We start from the raw sequence: 15,693 nt of genomic DNA, 5'->3' as shown, positions 1-15,693 counted from the left end.
CTCTAAAATGTGTCTTTTAACTACCACTCCCCCTTTTCCTCCACCAGCTACAAATGTTTCTCCTTCGAAGATTAGAAGGCAAAAAAAAACCACACTCGGGATGAAATGTTCTCTGAGCTCCTGCTGTCCTCCCACACTGAAAGAGCACAGCAGAATGCAGGGGAGGCAGACAATGTCAGAGTGCAGGAAAGAGCAATATGAACGCGAGGAGAGGTGGTGGGCTGAAGAGAGTAAGTGGCGGGCTGAAGATGATAGGTGGCATCAGCTTGCTGACAGAAGGCAAGAGTCGATGCTCAGGCTGCTGGAAGATCAAACAGGATTGAGCCCCAGCATATGGCTGAGACGCAGGAAAGGCAGCAGGAGCACAGACCGCCACTACAGCCCCTGTGTAACCAACAGCCCTCCTCCCCAAGTTCCATAGCCTCCTCACCCAGACGCCCAAGAACGGGGGGGGCCCCTCTGGCCACCCAGCCACTCCACCCCAGAGGATTGCCCAAGCAACAGAAAGCTGGCCTTCAATACGTTTTAACATTTTTAAGTTTTAAAGTGCAGTGTGGCCTTGTCCTTCCCTCCTCCCCCACCCCATCTGGTGCTTCCCTCCTCCCCCACCCCTCCCGGGCTACTTTGGCAGTTATCCCCCTATTGTGTGATGAATTAATAAAGAATGCATGAATGTGAAGAAACAATGACTTCACTGCCTCTGCAAGCGGTGATCGAAGGGGGGAGGGGGAGGGTGGCTAGCTTACAGGGAAGTAGAGTGAACCAAGGGGAGGGGGTCATTAAGGAGAATGAAACAGAACTTTCACACCGTAGCCTGGCCAGTCATGAAACTGGTTTTCACAGCTTCTCTGATGCGCATTGCGCCCTCCTGTACTCTTCTAACTGCCCTGGTGTCTGGCTGCACGTAATCAGCAGCCAGGCAATTTGCCTCAACCACCCACCCCGCCATAAACATCTCCCCCTTACTCTCACAGATATTGTGGAGTGCACAGCAAGCAGTAATAATGGGAATATTGATTTTGCTGAGGTCTATCCGAGTCATTAAACTGCGCCAGCACACTTTTAAACGTCCAAATGCACATTCTACCACCATTCTGCACTTGCTCAGCCTATAGTTGAACAGCTCCTGACTACTGTCCAGGCTGCCTGTGTATGGCTTCATCAGCCATGGCATTAAGGGGTAGGCTGGGTCCCCAAGGATAACTATAGGCATTTCAACATCCCCAATAGTTATTTTCTGGTCTGGGAAGAAAGTCCCTTCCTGCAGCTTTTGAAACAGACCAGAGTTCCTGAAGACGCGAGCGTCATGTACCTTTCCCAGCCATCCCACGTTGATGTTGGTGAAACATCCCTTGTGATCCACCTGTGCTTGCAGCAGCATTGAAAAGCACCCCTTTCGGTTTATGTACTCACTGGCTTGGTGCTCCGGTACCAAGATAGACAGAACCCATATACCTATCACCCCACCACAGTTAGGGAATCCCATTGCAGCAAAGTCATCCACTATGACCTGTACATTTCCCAGAGTCACTATCCTTGATATCAGCAGCTCTTTGATTGTGTTGGCTACTTGGATCACAGCAGCCCCCACAGTAGATTTGCCCACTCCAAAACTGATGCCTGACTGACCGGTGGCTGTCTGGCGTTGCAAGCTTCCACAGGGCTATCGCCACTCACTTCTCAACTGTGAGGACTGCTCTCATCTTGGTATTCTGGTGCTTCAGGGCAGGGGAAAGCAAGTCACAAAGTTCCATGAAAGTGCCCTAACGCACGCGAAAGTTTCGCAGCCACTGGGAATCATCCCAGACCTGCAACGCTATGCAGTCCCATCAGTCTGTGCTTTCCCGGTCCCAGAAGCAGCGTTCCACAGCATGAATCTGCCCCATTGACACCAGGATGTGCACATTGCTGGGGTCCGTACTTTGTGAGAAGTCTATGTCCATGTCTATGTCCTCATCACTCTCATCACCGCACTGCCGTTGCCTTCTTGCCTGGTTTTGCTTTGGCAGATTCTGGTTCTGCATATACTCCAGGATAATGCGCATGGTGTTTACAGCACTCATAATTGCCGTGGTGAGCTCAGCGGGCTCCATGATCCCAGTGCTCTGGCATCTGGGCTGAAAAAAGGCGCGAAATGATTGTCTGCTCTGACGGAGGGAGGGGCGACTGACGACATGGCTTATAGGGAATTAAAATCAACAAAAGGGGTGGCTTTGCATCAAGAAGAAACACAAACAACAGTCACAGAGAATGGCCCCCTCGAGGATTGAACTCAAAACCCTGGGTTTAGCAGGCCGTTGATTTCACGGAGGGAGGAAGCAAGCAAATGAATACAAAACAAATCGGGTCTATTTCTTGTTTTGATCCACTCCATCTATCTTTTACATCTTTAGGGTGGTAGCAGACGGTGCAGTTTGACTGCTAGCCATCATCATCTCCTGAGTGCTTGGCAGAAGACGGTGCAGTAGGACTACTTGCCATCATCATCTCCTGGGTGCTCGGCAGAAGATGGGAATGACCTGGCTGAGTCACTCCCATGTTTGCCCAGGCGCCCCTGACTGACCTCATCGAGGTCGGTTAAAAGAGCACCCAAGAGTACAACGACGATGGCTACCAGTCATAACGCACAGTCTGCTGCCAAAAGGCAATGAGATGCTGCTGTGTAGCAATGCAGTCCCACGTCTGCCAGCACCCAGGAGACTTACAGTGACGGTCAGCTGTGCGGGCTCCATGCTTGCCGTGGTATGGCATCTGCACAGATAACCCAGGAAAAAAAAGGAGCAAAATGATTGTCTGCCATTGCTTTCACGGAGGGACGACATGTACCCAGAATCACCCGCAACACTGTTTTTGCCCCATTCAGGCATTGGATCTCAACTCAGAATTCCAATGGGTGGCAGAGACTGCAGGAACTGTGGGATAGCTACCCACAGCGCAACGCTCCGGATGTCAGTGGTAGCCTTGGTACTGTGGACGCAGTCCGCCGACTTAACGCACGTAGAGCATTTTTTGTGGGGGGACACACAAACAACTGTATAAAAATGATTTCTGAAAAACCGACTTCTATAAATTTGACCTAATTTCATAGTGTAGACATACCCCAAGTGTCTTCCCTCAGCTCCTAATGGATTCTGGGAACCTTCCAGTCTATGACACTTTTTGTAGCTCTACCAGTCAATAACAAGAAAGGAAAAGCCAGCAGGAAGGTTGAGTAACATGCAGTTTTCTTACATGATTCTAATAATACATTTAATATGCGATCTGCTGCAAGATCATTTCAAGTCAGTGGTGATGTTAGCAATGCATTTTAATAACTAAAGCAGACTTAAGTTTGCAAGCCCTCCTGTATTTCTGAATTTAAGACCTGGTCATAAAATGCTATACATCATGTTATATAATCTATGCTCTTCACTGAGCATGTTATGGCTACAAGCAAAGTTAAGGAAACAGTGTCTCTGAATCAATCATGAGCCATGAAGCAAAAAAAGACCATATGACAAATGCAATTTTTCTTGGCACAGTATGGGCATAACAAACTGATGACAATCGTATGTCCATGCTGGCACACTTCCACGGCGGATGTGTGTGTGTGTCACTGCATCTGGATGCAGAGAGTGCTTGGGTCCTGAGGCATTCAGACCTACTGAAACCAGCGGGACAGCAGCTGCACTCAATGAACACTGTGGGAGCTCCACAAAGTGATGAAAGGCCTAAATTACCACAAACTGTAAATACAGATTTATTTCATTAAAATACTAGGTAACCACTGCAGCAATCTCTTCCTGAAATTGACTCATTTTAAATATAATCCAGTTACTTTACAAAGCTTCGTTCATATTTTTCCCATACAAAGCTGACATGCAAGGTGAAATCAATAATACTTTATATCATTATGAAAAAAGGAAGCCAGCCCACACAGAAGCTATAAAAGGAAAAAATCAAAGGAAGAACAGGACACTGTCATCATATTACCCCAAATGAGGTTTTTTTGATACATGCCTAATGGACCTTCAGGATCTTTAACACAATTCAGCAATGAAACCAGCTTCCACTAATGGTGAGAAAATAAGGGATGAAAAGAATTGCCATGGGAAAGAAAGACATCAGGAGCCTCATTCAGCTTTCCTACATGTAGATTAAACTGCTACATGGAAGTATATTATTTTAGGTGATTGCTAATGAACAATTTTACTAACTGGTATTCTTAGCCATCAAATTATATACTACAAACACTTCCGGGTACTATCAATATCATTTCTATGAACGTGGAAAATACTGAAGGGAAAAAAAAAACACACTAATTGCTAGAACGTGGACTCCAAAGCAAAGTCACTATGTATTTAAAATAAACATGCAGAAATTAGAGAATGAGTTTGGCTAACCAGCATCGGTCAGAGTACCTTTTTTTAATATGACAACTGAGACTTGACTAATTTTTAAGATATTAAATTACCATAATTAAAAAATAGCTTCCAAAACAATTAGCGATGGAGAGATGACATGTACTGAAAGCACTGGAAAGCTAAGTCTTATGAGGAAGGAAGAAGGAAAGGACTGAAGTTTCCATGTTTGTTAGCTTCATTGTGAATTACTTCCCCTTTTTGTAACATACTCTACTGGGGTAAATTCTATGGAATTTAACATTTGTTTTGAGTTCCAACAGCCTTTACCTGTAGAGCTAGAGGAGTTGATGTAAATACAGATGTGAAAAATATAGTCCAACTTGCAATGGTAACTACAGGTTAAAAAACCTGGCCTCCAAAGTCTTATGACTGGAGCTACAATGGCAACAAAAGCCCATCTCTTCAGAAAGTAGCTAGTGTGGGCTGGGCAGTCACCAGGAATGTTCTAAACAAATCAGAAGCTAGATGCTTTTACACCCAAGGGCATGGGGTGTAAAAGACTAAATGATGCAGCTCTGTCATTTGGGAGAGTCCAATGGTGAGCTGCAAAGGTACTAGAGGGCTCAGGCAGAGCTCTCAGCATATCCTTTGCAAGTTACAGTCTCTGCCACAGACAACAGAAAGAAGACCTTACGAGGACTTTTAGGAACATGCCAGTCCAGAGAGCTAATCTTAACAGAGGGGACTGCCTGATCCTTCCCTCCTCAGGACTAGAAGTCCTTGAGAAGGAAACCTTTTGCCACAGTTTAGAGCAGGCTCTACCACTCCACTGTTAGACACAGACTAAAGGGCGCCTGAGAGATCACCAACCACTCTTGCTGCTCTGTATGCCTCTCCTACCCCATCAGAGTCACCTAAGGGCTCCAGTGTCTGCAAGCCTGCCAGCGCTTCTGCATTTAAAAATGAATTTGCCACCAAGTACTCGGCATTCTTAGCTAACTCGTAACATGTTGGGGGGGGAGGGAGGGGGAAATAAGCAGGATGACATTTAGTGGGTGTGTGAGAAAAAGCTGAAATGTAGAATTTTTTTATACTATTAGCCTTTGTGAGAGAGATCTAGCCAATATTTTAAATGCAGATTTGTTTTACCCCCTTTTTAGTGAAAATAAAGCCACTCAGGGTGGGCTGCCCACCTTTTGTGTTTTTACTGGCTACTACTGTATGTTTTATTGGCTCCTCAGACTGTAAGCACTGATTCCATTAGTATAAATCAGTTACTCTGGATTTCATTGTTAAGTTTCCTGAGGGAAATAAAGCCTGTACTCATGGTGTGAAGATTGCTGCCTCAGGTGGAGGTACCTTGAGATCCTTCCATCTGGTATTGGATTGATTTCTCCTGGCATTCCCTTCCCCTTCTCAATCCCTTCCCTGCCCTCCCCTCCCAAGTTCCAGGAGAGCCACGTCCTCTCCTACTTTAAACCTCCCCAGAAGACAGTGACAGTGCAACAGGCATGGGGCTTGGTTCCCTGGGAGGGAAGCAGAAGTTAGGAAACAGGAATGATTTGAACAGGACCTCGTACTATATTTCAGTGAAGCAGCTGTTCCTGAACAGAAGTCTCCTCCATATGCTGTGTCTTTAGAAAACCAAATGATTGTTCTTTGAAAGATACTCCCAAGGGAAGGGGATTTAAAAGAGAGATTCAACTTTCCAAAGATTTCATGAGCACTTATATTGAGCTACAGTAGTAAAAGGTTAGAGTGTTGTATTGCTTGTAAGGATGGAGCCCAGCATGACAGATTAAACAAAGTAATACTAAGCTTAAAAAGATTAAAAATTAACTGCTGACATAAACGGATGCAACTCCACTGAAGTCAATAAACGGTACCAATACCTGTGTGATTAAACTGTATCATGAAATTATTAGACTGTCCGATACTCTGTGGTAGGTTGATAAGACTAGAACATTCCTCTAATTAGCTCGTTCTCATATCAGCACAAGCATAATTGGTGACAGCAAAAGGCAGACATCTAGGGCATTTTCTTACAATGAAAAATCCTTTGTTATGTCTCCCTCCACACACACACACACACACTTACCTGACATGTTTGCCTTGTTCTTTCAGCATCTTCACCAGGTCAGCTATGGGGTACTGAGCTTTCGCTGCACACAGACCATAACCTGAAAGAAACATTCCCCTTACTTGAACAATTGTTTCTCCAGTTCAAAGTAGGAAAAGTTGCTTCATTTCCTTTTCGTGTACACCAGAAGCTCTATCCATAAAAAAGCTGCACTCAAACATCACGATAACTCATGGGAGTTTCAGCACAACCTATTTTTTTTCTTCTTCCTTTTGCTCTCCAGACTGAACTACAGTTGTGATATCAATACATCTGTTTGGACAACTAATCTACAAATGGTAAACTTCAGCTTTACAGAAACATACATCCTGTTCTGTTGTACTGGAACAGGCGGCTTCACACAAACATAGCCAAAATCTGGTGCACAAGCTACTGTCATACCTTCAAACTCATACCTTCCACCAAATTTTGGTTATCTACAATGCAAATCCAGGTGGGATACAGCCTTTAGGGATATATAATTCTTTTACTTTAATTAACTTTGTACAGAAATAATGCATGGGAGGAACATGCATCACCCTTAAAACCCTCAAGGGCATAAATTGTAAGCAACGTTCTTCCAGTAATATAGTGCCAGAAGTACCAACGATAGCAACAAATGCCAAACACCAAAACAATAAATCTGTGTGCCTATTTGAAGCAAAGGTAACTCTTATGAAACAGTGTATTTGCCTAAATTGGCATACATAAAAGGATACTAAGAGTGCTGGTGGAGTTTTATACATTAATAGTAAGATGCTGTCCAATCAGGGCCGGCTCCAGGCACCAGGGCAGCAAGGAGGTGCTTGGGGCGGCCAAGGGGAAGGGGCAGCACGTCTGGCTCTTTGGCGGTGGCGGGTCCCTCCGAAGTGCCACCAAAGAAGAAAGCTGCGCGGTGGAGCTGCCGCCGAAGTGCCGCCGATCGTGGCTTTCCCCCGCCACTTGGGGCGGCAAAAACCCGGGAGCCAGCCCTGTGTCCAATGCAGCCATTGGCATCATGTGGTTTAATGAAAACGAATCTTGAAATATAAGTAATGACCAACTTCTCTTTAAAAGGATACTCGGCTACAGAAGTATACAAAACCTACATTTTTTTGGCCAAGAGAAAGGTTTTATAAAACCTATGAGAAGTGTTTTCAGGATTTTTATTATCTCAGTGGTTGGATTTAGATATTTATCAGCAGTCCAAACAAAAGAACATTGAGCTAGTGGAGAAGAACCACAAAATCTTCCAGTTCTAATAATCCAAGGTAGAGGAAATGTTATTACTGCTACTAGCTGTATTATGATCATGCCTAAAAGCCCCAACCAAGATTATAACTCTGTTGTGCTATGTGTTGGCTGTACAGACAGAGTTAGAGACAGCTCCAGACTGTAAGAGTTTACAAACTAAAACTAGATAAACAGTAAGAAGAGACACTAAGACACACAAAACTGAAGTGACTTGCCCAAGGAGGCTACACAATTGGTTAGTGGCCAAGTTGGGAACAGAACTAAAGACTACCGGCTCCAAGTTTAGTACCTTAACCACTAAACCACATTGTCCCCTCTTATGATTGTGAATCATGAAGATTTATAACCTAACTATGTCCCTTTAGTATCTTACAATATCCACTGTCAATGCCTCTTACCTGGAGTAATGATAATGCTATTGGCCTCCCTTATCATTTCAACTGCATTGTCCAAGTTGACTTCTGTGTGAGTACCAGTAATTTCCATAGGTTTCCCACCAGCTGTTGAAGTGGTACCATAGCCACCAAGTATGACATTGGCAAGAGAGCGATTCATGGCCTGAAAAACAAGTGACCAGCTGATCACTATATCCAAGGATAACAGAAAAATAGTTTTACAAAGCAAACTTTCTTCTGTATCATGTTTTTCTGAAAATACTCGTTTTTTTTAAAAAAACATTTTTTACCCCCAAATTAAAACATTTCAACCAAAAAAATAGACATATCAATAATAAAGAGACTCTCGGGGTGGGAATGATGAAATTTCTGCAAAAGATGTTCCTTGTTTTTGATCAGTTCTTCTTGTAACCATAGAATCTCTAAACCATAGTATGACAATTAAATGGCCCTTATGGGTAGCTTCATACACTGCCACCACTGCTTCAAGCTGAACAATAAAATAGAACAAAGCAAAATACACAAGCCAAGCTAACCAAATGCTATCTCATACAACGCGTTAGGGAACTGAAAAGGACTGAAACCAGACACTGGTGGACCACCAAAAAGAGAGTTCTAAAAGCGTGAGCTCTCAGCTGAAAAAGCTACTCCTCCTGAGAATTCAGTTCCATGGACTGACAACAAGAACACTCTAGCTGACACTAACTACTATGATGTATGCTCTTTCTAAGAGCGAGGGTCCCAAAATATTCAGGTACTACCAGGAAATAGGCAAAATTTGTTGTAATTACAGTCTGACAAACTTTAAAGGGGAATAAAAGGGAAATAACTTTGCTCTTAGGTTAAGAGTGTGTGCGCCATGCTAGGTTATAGCCCAGAGCAAATCTTTTAATAAGAACGGATGTTGATCTGCACACATGCAAATGAGAGGGAAAACCCACAAGGAAGTGTACAGTGCCAAATTAAGTGTTTAAACAAAATCTGCTACAGCCTTAGAAGAGGTGCCACTCTGGAGAATTCAAACATCTGTCAAAAGAATAAAGAAAGGGAGACGAGGATGTTACAAGTGGAAGGCCTTTGTTCACAAGTGATGTGGTAGCAGCATTTCAGATATCATGAAGACAGATGTTGGGCCTGATCCAAAGCCCACTGAAGTCAATGGCAGTCCTTCCCTTGACTTAAATGTGCATTGGATCAGACCCATTCTGAGACCTACAATTAGTACACAATTTTGGATGTATGCTATGATGCTTTAATACCTCCCCTATTTCAAGGGGAGAAGAGAAAAATAGAATTTATTGGCAATTGCACTGTAGTGGCTTATTGCCAGGTAATGTGGTTTGGAAAAAGGAGAATGCTCCCAACAAAACTCAATTGCCTTAAAGACACGGGCTGATCCTGCAAGATATAGAGCAACCTCCAATCTTGTTAAAGCTTGTGGGGGGGAGAGAAGGGGTGGGCAGAGAGAGAGAGAGAAAGCAGCAGCTCCCTAAAGATACACAAGCCAACCCCAAAAACTTGTACTTTACTTGGAAGGTTACAAGAGAAGTTAAAAGGAAAGAGATACCTCACTGTGCAAGAACAGCACAAAATCAGAAAAGGAGACAGTGCCCCAAGATATTACCAGAATAGTTAAGTCTTCTTACTGTCTAAACTTCACTGTGCATTCCACAGACAGGCAATTTGCATGGTGCTTAAATATTAGTTAATAGTTAAACAGCCTATCCATCTATATGTGTAAACAAAAAGCAAACGGGAAGAGGGTTCTCCTAACAAAGCAAAAACTTTCTAAGAAAATAGGCCTGTGTTAAGGTTGTAAAGAAAAAGAAACCAATTCCAGTAACAAGAAGGCTCCAACAGCAAAGTGTTTTTCTTTTTTGGTTTGGAGGTTAAAACTTTGTCCTTAACTCACCCTGTCGTCCAAGGCACAACAGGGAAAGTCAGGCAGATTCATCTATGAATGACTTATAAAATCTTTAAGAGATTTGGAATGTTTCTTGGGATTAAGTTAGTTTTAATCACAAAAAAGTTATTAAAAATCTAGTAGAATGAACCTTTCAACCATTAAGACATTTCCACAAACACCTCCTCATCTGCAACAGATAAGTTTCAATGAATATATTGTTTTGGATGGAAGTCATATTGAGAAGACTGTTGTTTCACTGGCACAGTTTGAGTCATGTTTGCATTATTAGAGTTTATATCACCTTAAATCTGACTTTCCCTACCAGGTCATGGGAGTGACGTTTCTTTTTCATTATAGAGCTGCTGAAGAATAAAAGCTGTTCAGTCCCATGGATTACAGTAATGCATTTAAAGCGACATTTTGGAAGGCAGTTCATAACATGGAACAAAGTCCCTTACTTAGGGAAGGGTAGAAAATTGACACCTGCTGAAAAATATCACCACATTATTGTGTTTATTGCACTTCAGTAACTCAGTTGCAGTTATGCTGATTGACTGTTATCTATAGTGGGTTAAAACAGACAAGAGTTGCATCTTAAAAACTAAACTCTCCAAAGTTAGCAAATATAACATGATTGCCCCTACTCTTCAAACTTGCCTATGTACAGACCTGATCAGGCCATGCATACCATACCTTTTTATTTATCTTTCTTGAGCAACAATTGAAACAAAAGTTTACATTAAATTATACAGGACATTTCGCACGATACCAGCTCTAGTTTACCAGGAACAGAGTAATGGAAGACAGTCATAGTTGGTAACAGGGAAATATCAGGAGGGGAACAGATGGCAACGCTGATATGAAAGAAGGCAAGAGTGGGAGGAGAAACGGAAGGTCCGAAAATTATATAATGGGAACAGATAGAAATGGCAGTTGTTGCACAGTAAGGACACACAGTTTTCAGCTATCTATCCCGCTTAGAAAACGAGAGGGAGATGGACGAAAAGAAAAAAAGATTAGTGTGGAAGCATTCCAGGAGCACAGTCCATTACTAATACTAAAATATGATTACACATGACGGGATAACCTTAAACCCATAACATTATTCCAGATTTGTCAATAACAGACTAATATGCATCTGCTGCCACCCAGTGGAGATTCAAATTCATCAAACTCTGAACAAACCATCTAACATCACTTAGGACTGTAGATTACTAACTCAAATGGTAAATAAAGCCATCGTCAGATTGAACCACACAAATTACAGGCTTTGTAAAGATTCATAGCTGAGTTCACTCATGAAAATAGGTTTTCCTGTGAACACAGACAGACAAGTCTAAGCCTAAAGATTACAAAGATGTTCAAGTTTGAGGAGTCAGCCTACTTAGGTATTCATGGCGTGATTCTTAGCCCACTGAAGTCAATGGATTTTGTATCAGATTCCTAGGCTCCAGTTCTGCAAAGCATTTAAGAGCATGCTTAACTTTGAACTGAGCACTGAGTCAATGGGAATTAAAAACAGAGTCTTCACTACTTTGCTGCCTAGGGAAGGGTTGCTGAATTGGGACTTTATAAAGGAGAAGTATTTCAGAATTGCAGAAAAGTCAGGTATGTTTAATCTCGGAATTGCTGCTTCTACTTTCACAAAAGGTTCAGTCTGTCCAGCCCAACAATTTGAATTAAAGAAATGTACCAGTCTCTAAACAGCATTAACAGGTCATAGCAGTTTTGCCTCACATCCCTTCCCTGCCCAGTGCAGATTCTGAGCATGGCTCCCCAGTTATTCTGCAATACAATTTCAAGTATGAACACAATTTCTATTTAATTCTTACCACACACATGATGTAAGAGAGGATGGCACCAGAGGAACCAATGAGAGCACCAACAATGGTCAGCAAGTTGTTGTTGAGCAGGAAGCCTTCAGCACACAGAGCCCATCCAGAATAACTGTTCAGTACAGTAATAACTACAGGCATGTCAGCACCTCCTATTGCTGCTGTTAAAGTGACACCCTGAAGATGAAAAAAATATATATATACACATTTCACCATAATCTAACAAATTGCAAGCAACACAGAGAGAATATATTTAATATTGCAGATATTTACTAAAAAGCATTAAATCAGATTCCAAAATGATTTGATCCACACACCAAAGTATGTTCTATGTAAAAGAGATTCATAAGAGATTAACATATAGGATTTCTCATCATTTCTGCTTTCAAAGATTAGACAGAAAAAACACATTACACAGCTTCATAAATAAGGTCTTTTGTTAACACGGACCTTGATTTAAAAAAAGTGATTATATCCCTAAAAGCAGCAGGTTTACAATTCAAAGAGAAACTGTGCTGCTGATGTACCAAGGTGAAGAAATATGATCATTAAGAAAAAAAGAGACTTGTAGAAGATGTATAAATATGTTGTGGTGTCATTAAACAGGTCTCTTTTGATCTACTTCATTTTATCCTATTTGTGAATAGTTCCATTAATTCATGATACTTGAGTTAAAAAGGTGAATTGCAATTCTACTGTATTTTATTTTTGAAGTGAACTAAAAGGTATTTGTATGGTGCTGAATGCCCAAAATAGCAAAGGCAAGAAGGATAATTCAGCACAGTAAACTAGTTTTCTCCTTACAAAGGCCCAGATTCAGCAAAACTAAACATATGCATAAGTACTTTGCTGAATCCAGGCCCAATTTCAGATCCTTTAAAGTCTCACATCAACTCCCATTTAACTCTAGTACCATAGTTTTTACCAGGGCATCACAGCAGAGTTGTCCAATATATGTGGACATATGATATAGCATACTGCAGCAAAAAGGTGATATTTTACATTTTAAAGGGATTTAAAAATTACATATCTTGCAAAGCTATATACTAAACCACTCATTACCCGAATTCTTACAGATTAGCTTCATCTGCCCATAGGGGTCCATGATACAGTAGCTCTGGTTTATGGCATGATAACCACTGCATCACAATATATTGATGGGACAATTTTATTATTTGGGGGAAAAAACAACTGACAATTCTGTACATGCAGATTCCCCCCGGACTCCCTTGCTATGTGGGCATTCAGCATATATTGCAGCAAAACAGATATAGCAACAAAACGAAGTCTGTATGTCAGTAATCGCTGTTCATTTTGAGATTGTGCAATTCCCTGACTTACCATAATAGCAGAGAGTGCCGACACTGAACCTAAACAGGTAAGTCCCGTAGTGTAACTAGGATCAATCATATATGGAATCATTCCACCAACACTGGCGGCCAGCAAACTCGCATTCAGTAAGTGCCGGCCTGGCAGAAGGAGTGGTGCAGAGTTCAGGACACCTGGAATCAAACATATGATCACATTTAAAACCTAAAATGCATAAATGACACCTGACTCCCCCATCCCCTAATTTATTAAAGGAAAATAAAACACCCAAAAACAAAGTGAAATTCAAAGTTAAGGCAGAAACTGGAAGATATGGCAGTTTCCTAGACAAACCTTATTGAACTAAGTTTCAGTATCTTAGGAGCTCATTTCATTAAAAATGCAAGTGTGTATCATGGGATTATGTGTAATGTCTCTAGGGAGGAGACATAGCTAATGAATACCCAAGGAAGTGTTATGAGCTTTAGAGAACTCCTTGAAACAATGTGCTAGCCAGACAAAGTTAAGTGGGACTCCTAGGAACATTAAATCTATTCTTGCTTGAGACTTTGGGGGGGGGGGGGGAAAGAGACCCTCAGAGATGAGTATTTTGACTTTAACAGAAGGAAGGAACAAATATATCCTGTCTCCCAAGTGCTTTATGATGTTTATTAATTTCTAAAGTTCTCCAGTCACCATAGAATATTCCAAGGTAAATCTGACGTGAATTTCTCATGATAAAAACAAGCGGGTTGGGTTGGGGGGAAGAGAGGGGTGGGGTGGAGGGAGGGAATGTGAAGGTAGAGAGGAACATGCATTACATAAACAGTTCTAGCTCTAAGGTGAAGACTTACTAGTGCTATCCATAGCAGAACCAGAAGTACCACATAATGCCAATCCTCATTTAGGTACGGATTCTACATTTGTATATATTTAATCAGAAAGTAACAAAAAGAGCTCTGTGACAGGGTGTACCAGGCCTACTGAAGGCTTTGCGGTCCTACCACACACCAGGAAAGAAGCAGTGAAGGTGGGTCCTTCACACCTAGAAAGGCTGCAGGGAAGCAGCCAATCAGAACCCAAGAGGCTCAGTTAAAAGGACCTGCAGTGCCTGAGCAGGTCAGTTCCTGGCTGAGACCAGAGAAGCAAGGAAGGGTGCTTGTTGCTGACTATTGACGCTCGAGAACAGAACCAGAAGAAAGGTTCTGGTGGTACTTGCATTCAGTGAGGAGAAAGGATTTGAGAACTTCAGCCCGGAGGTCATGGTGCAGAGAAAGGCGCTATAGGGGAAAAGGACCAGGGAATAGCAGCAGTAAACTGAAGGAAGCAGTCTGTAGCTGTGGTGTGTAGGGGTCCCTGGGCTGGGACCTGGAGGAGTGGGCCAGTTCTCTCACCAGCCACTAGCAAAGTAGCCTCAGCCCTGAGAAGGGGACAAGACTCAGTTGAGCAGCCCAAGTGAAGAGAAGGACTTAAAGGGATCCAGTGGTGAAGACCCTGGTGAGGGTAGACCAATTGGACTCTTTAAATCTAGCCCCTTTCTTGGGCCTTAGGTAAAGGGTCCCGAGACAGTACTGAAGACCCCAATAATGGCAGACTGTGTGTTGAACTTCTGTTACCCTAGAAGGGGTTCATTCATCAAGTCTGACTGTGTGACTTGGCCTGAGGGCTGATACACTGGAGACCCATCCAGCAAGGGCAACAACCCACAGTGGGTGCCAGAACCAAGAAAAATTGCAGCACCTCATCCAGCAAACAGGAGGCACTCAGGAGGTGAGTGTCTCCTGTCACAGGCAAAAGCCTGTTTATTCAGAAGGAGGACCATTCTCAGGGGGAAGGCAAGAAATGGGCAGTCTTCTAGTGCTAGGAACAAAGAAGAGTACTCTGGTATCTCTGGCTCAGTAATGGAAACAAGGATGTCCCAACAATAGTACTACAGAGGTGAAAAAGGGAGAGGTGGTGGAGGATTGGGGCAAGCATCTCGGGATTTGAGCGCATGAGGTAGCGAGAAAAAGCAGCACACATTGAGTGACTGCTCAGGGTAGCCGGGTACGTCGCTTGTGACCTCCACTCACAAGCTGTCTTATCCTAAAGCTCTCTACTAGATAAATTGCTAGGGCAAAACACCTTGTTTGTATATTTTATTTCCACCATCTCTGTGAGGCCTTGTTTATACAGAGAAATTTTCACTAAAAATTCCCAATGGTGCTACTACAAGCTATACCAGGGTTAGCACTGGTGGGAATTTTTAGCTAGAGTGCCCTAGTAGGGACAGGTCTTAGATTTCTTGTACCTATGCACTGAAGTGTTCATTCAATCACTTCCACAGCAATCAACTTACATCAAATGAAGGATTAGTACTTCAGGTAGAGAATAATCATCAGGTGTTGGTGAATCTTTAAAGATTCTATGTTTCGTAGGAATGTTTATAAATGTTAAAAGAAGAGACAGATTTCATGTGGTATGTAAGCAGAAATGCATCTAAATAAGATTACTTTAATGAATTTGACTGTTTAAAGTAGGGTCATGTAACATTTGTGAAGTCAACAGATCTAGT

The 15,693-nt window shown here is 42.4% G+C and overlaps 1 protein-coding gene across 1 annotated transcript in view; it reads right to left on the bottom strand.

Moving 5' to 3' along the window:
- NNT (nicotinamide nucleotide transhydrogenase) overlaps positions 1–15,693 on the bottom strand; it is a 70,958-nt gene that overhangs the window by 19,425 nt on the left and 35,840 nt on the right. Inside the window, exons 16-19 of the mRNA XM_045021729.1 lie at positions 13,173–13,333; positions 11,829–12,008; positions 8,094–8,253; positions 6,442–6,523 (exon numbers count right to left, since the gene is read on the bottom strand). Of these exons, the coding sequence (XP_044877664.1) occupies positions 6,442–6,523; positions 8,094–8,253; positions 11,829–12,008; positions 13,173–13,333 (583 nt within the window). The remainder of the gene's footprint in view (positions 1–6,441; positions 6,524–8,093; positions 8,254–11,828; positions 12,009–13,172; positions 13,334–15,693) is intronic.

This window comes from Mauremys mutica, chromosome 6, assembly GCF_020497125.1.
Source record: "Mauremys mutica isolate MM-2020 ecotype Southern chromosome 6, ASM2049712v1, whole genome shotgun sequence".
Lineage (NCBI taxonomy): Eukaryota > Metazoa > Chordata > Testudines > Geoemydidae > Mauremys > Mauremys mutica.
This window is presented reverse-complemented; position numbering and strand designations above follow the sequence as displayed.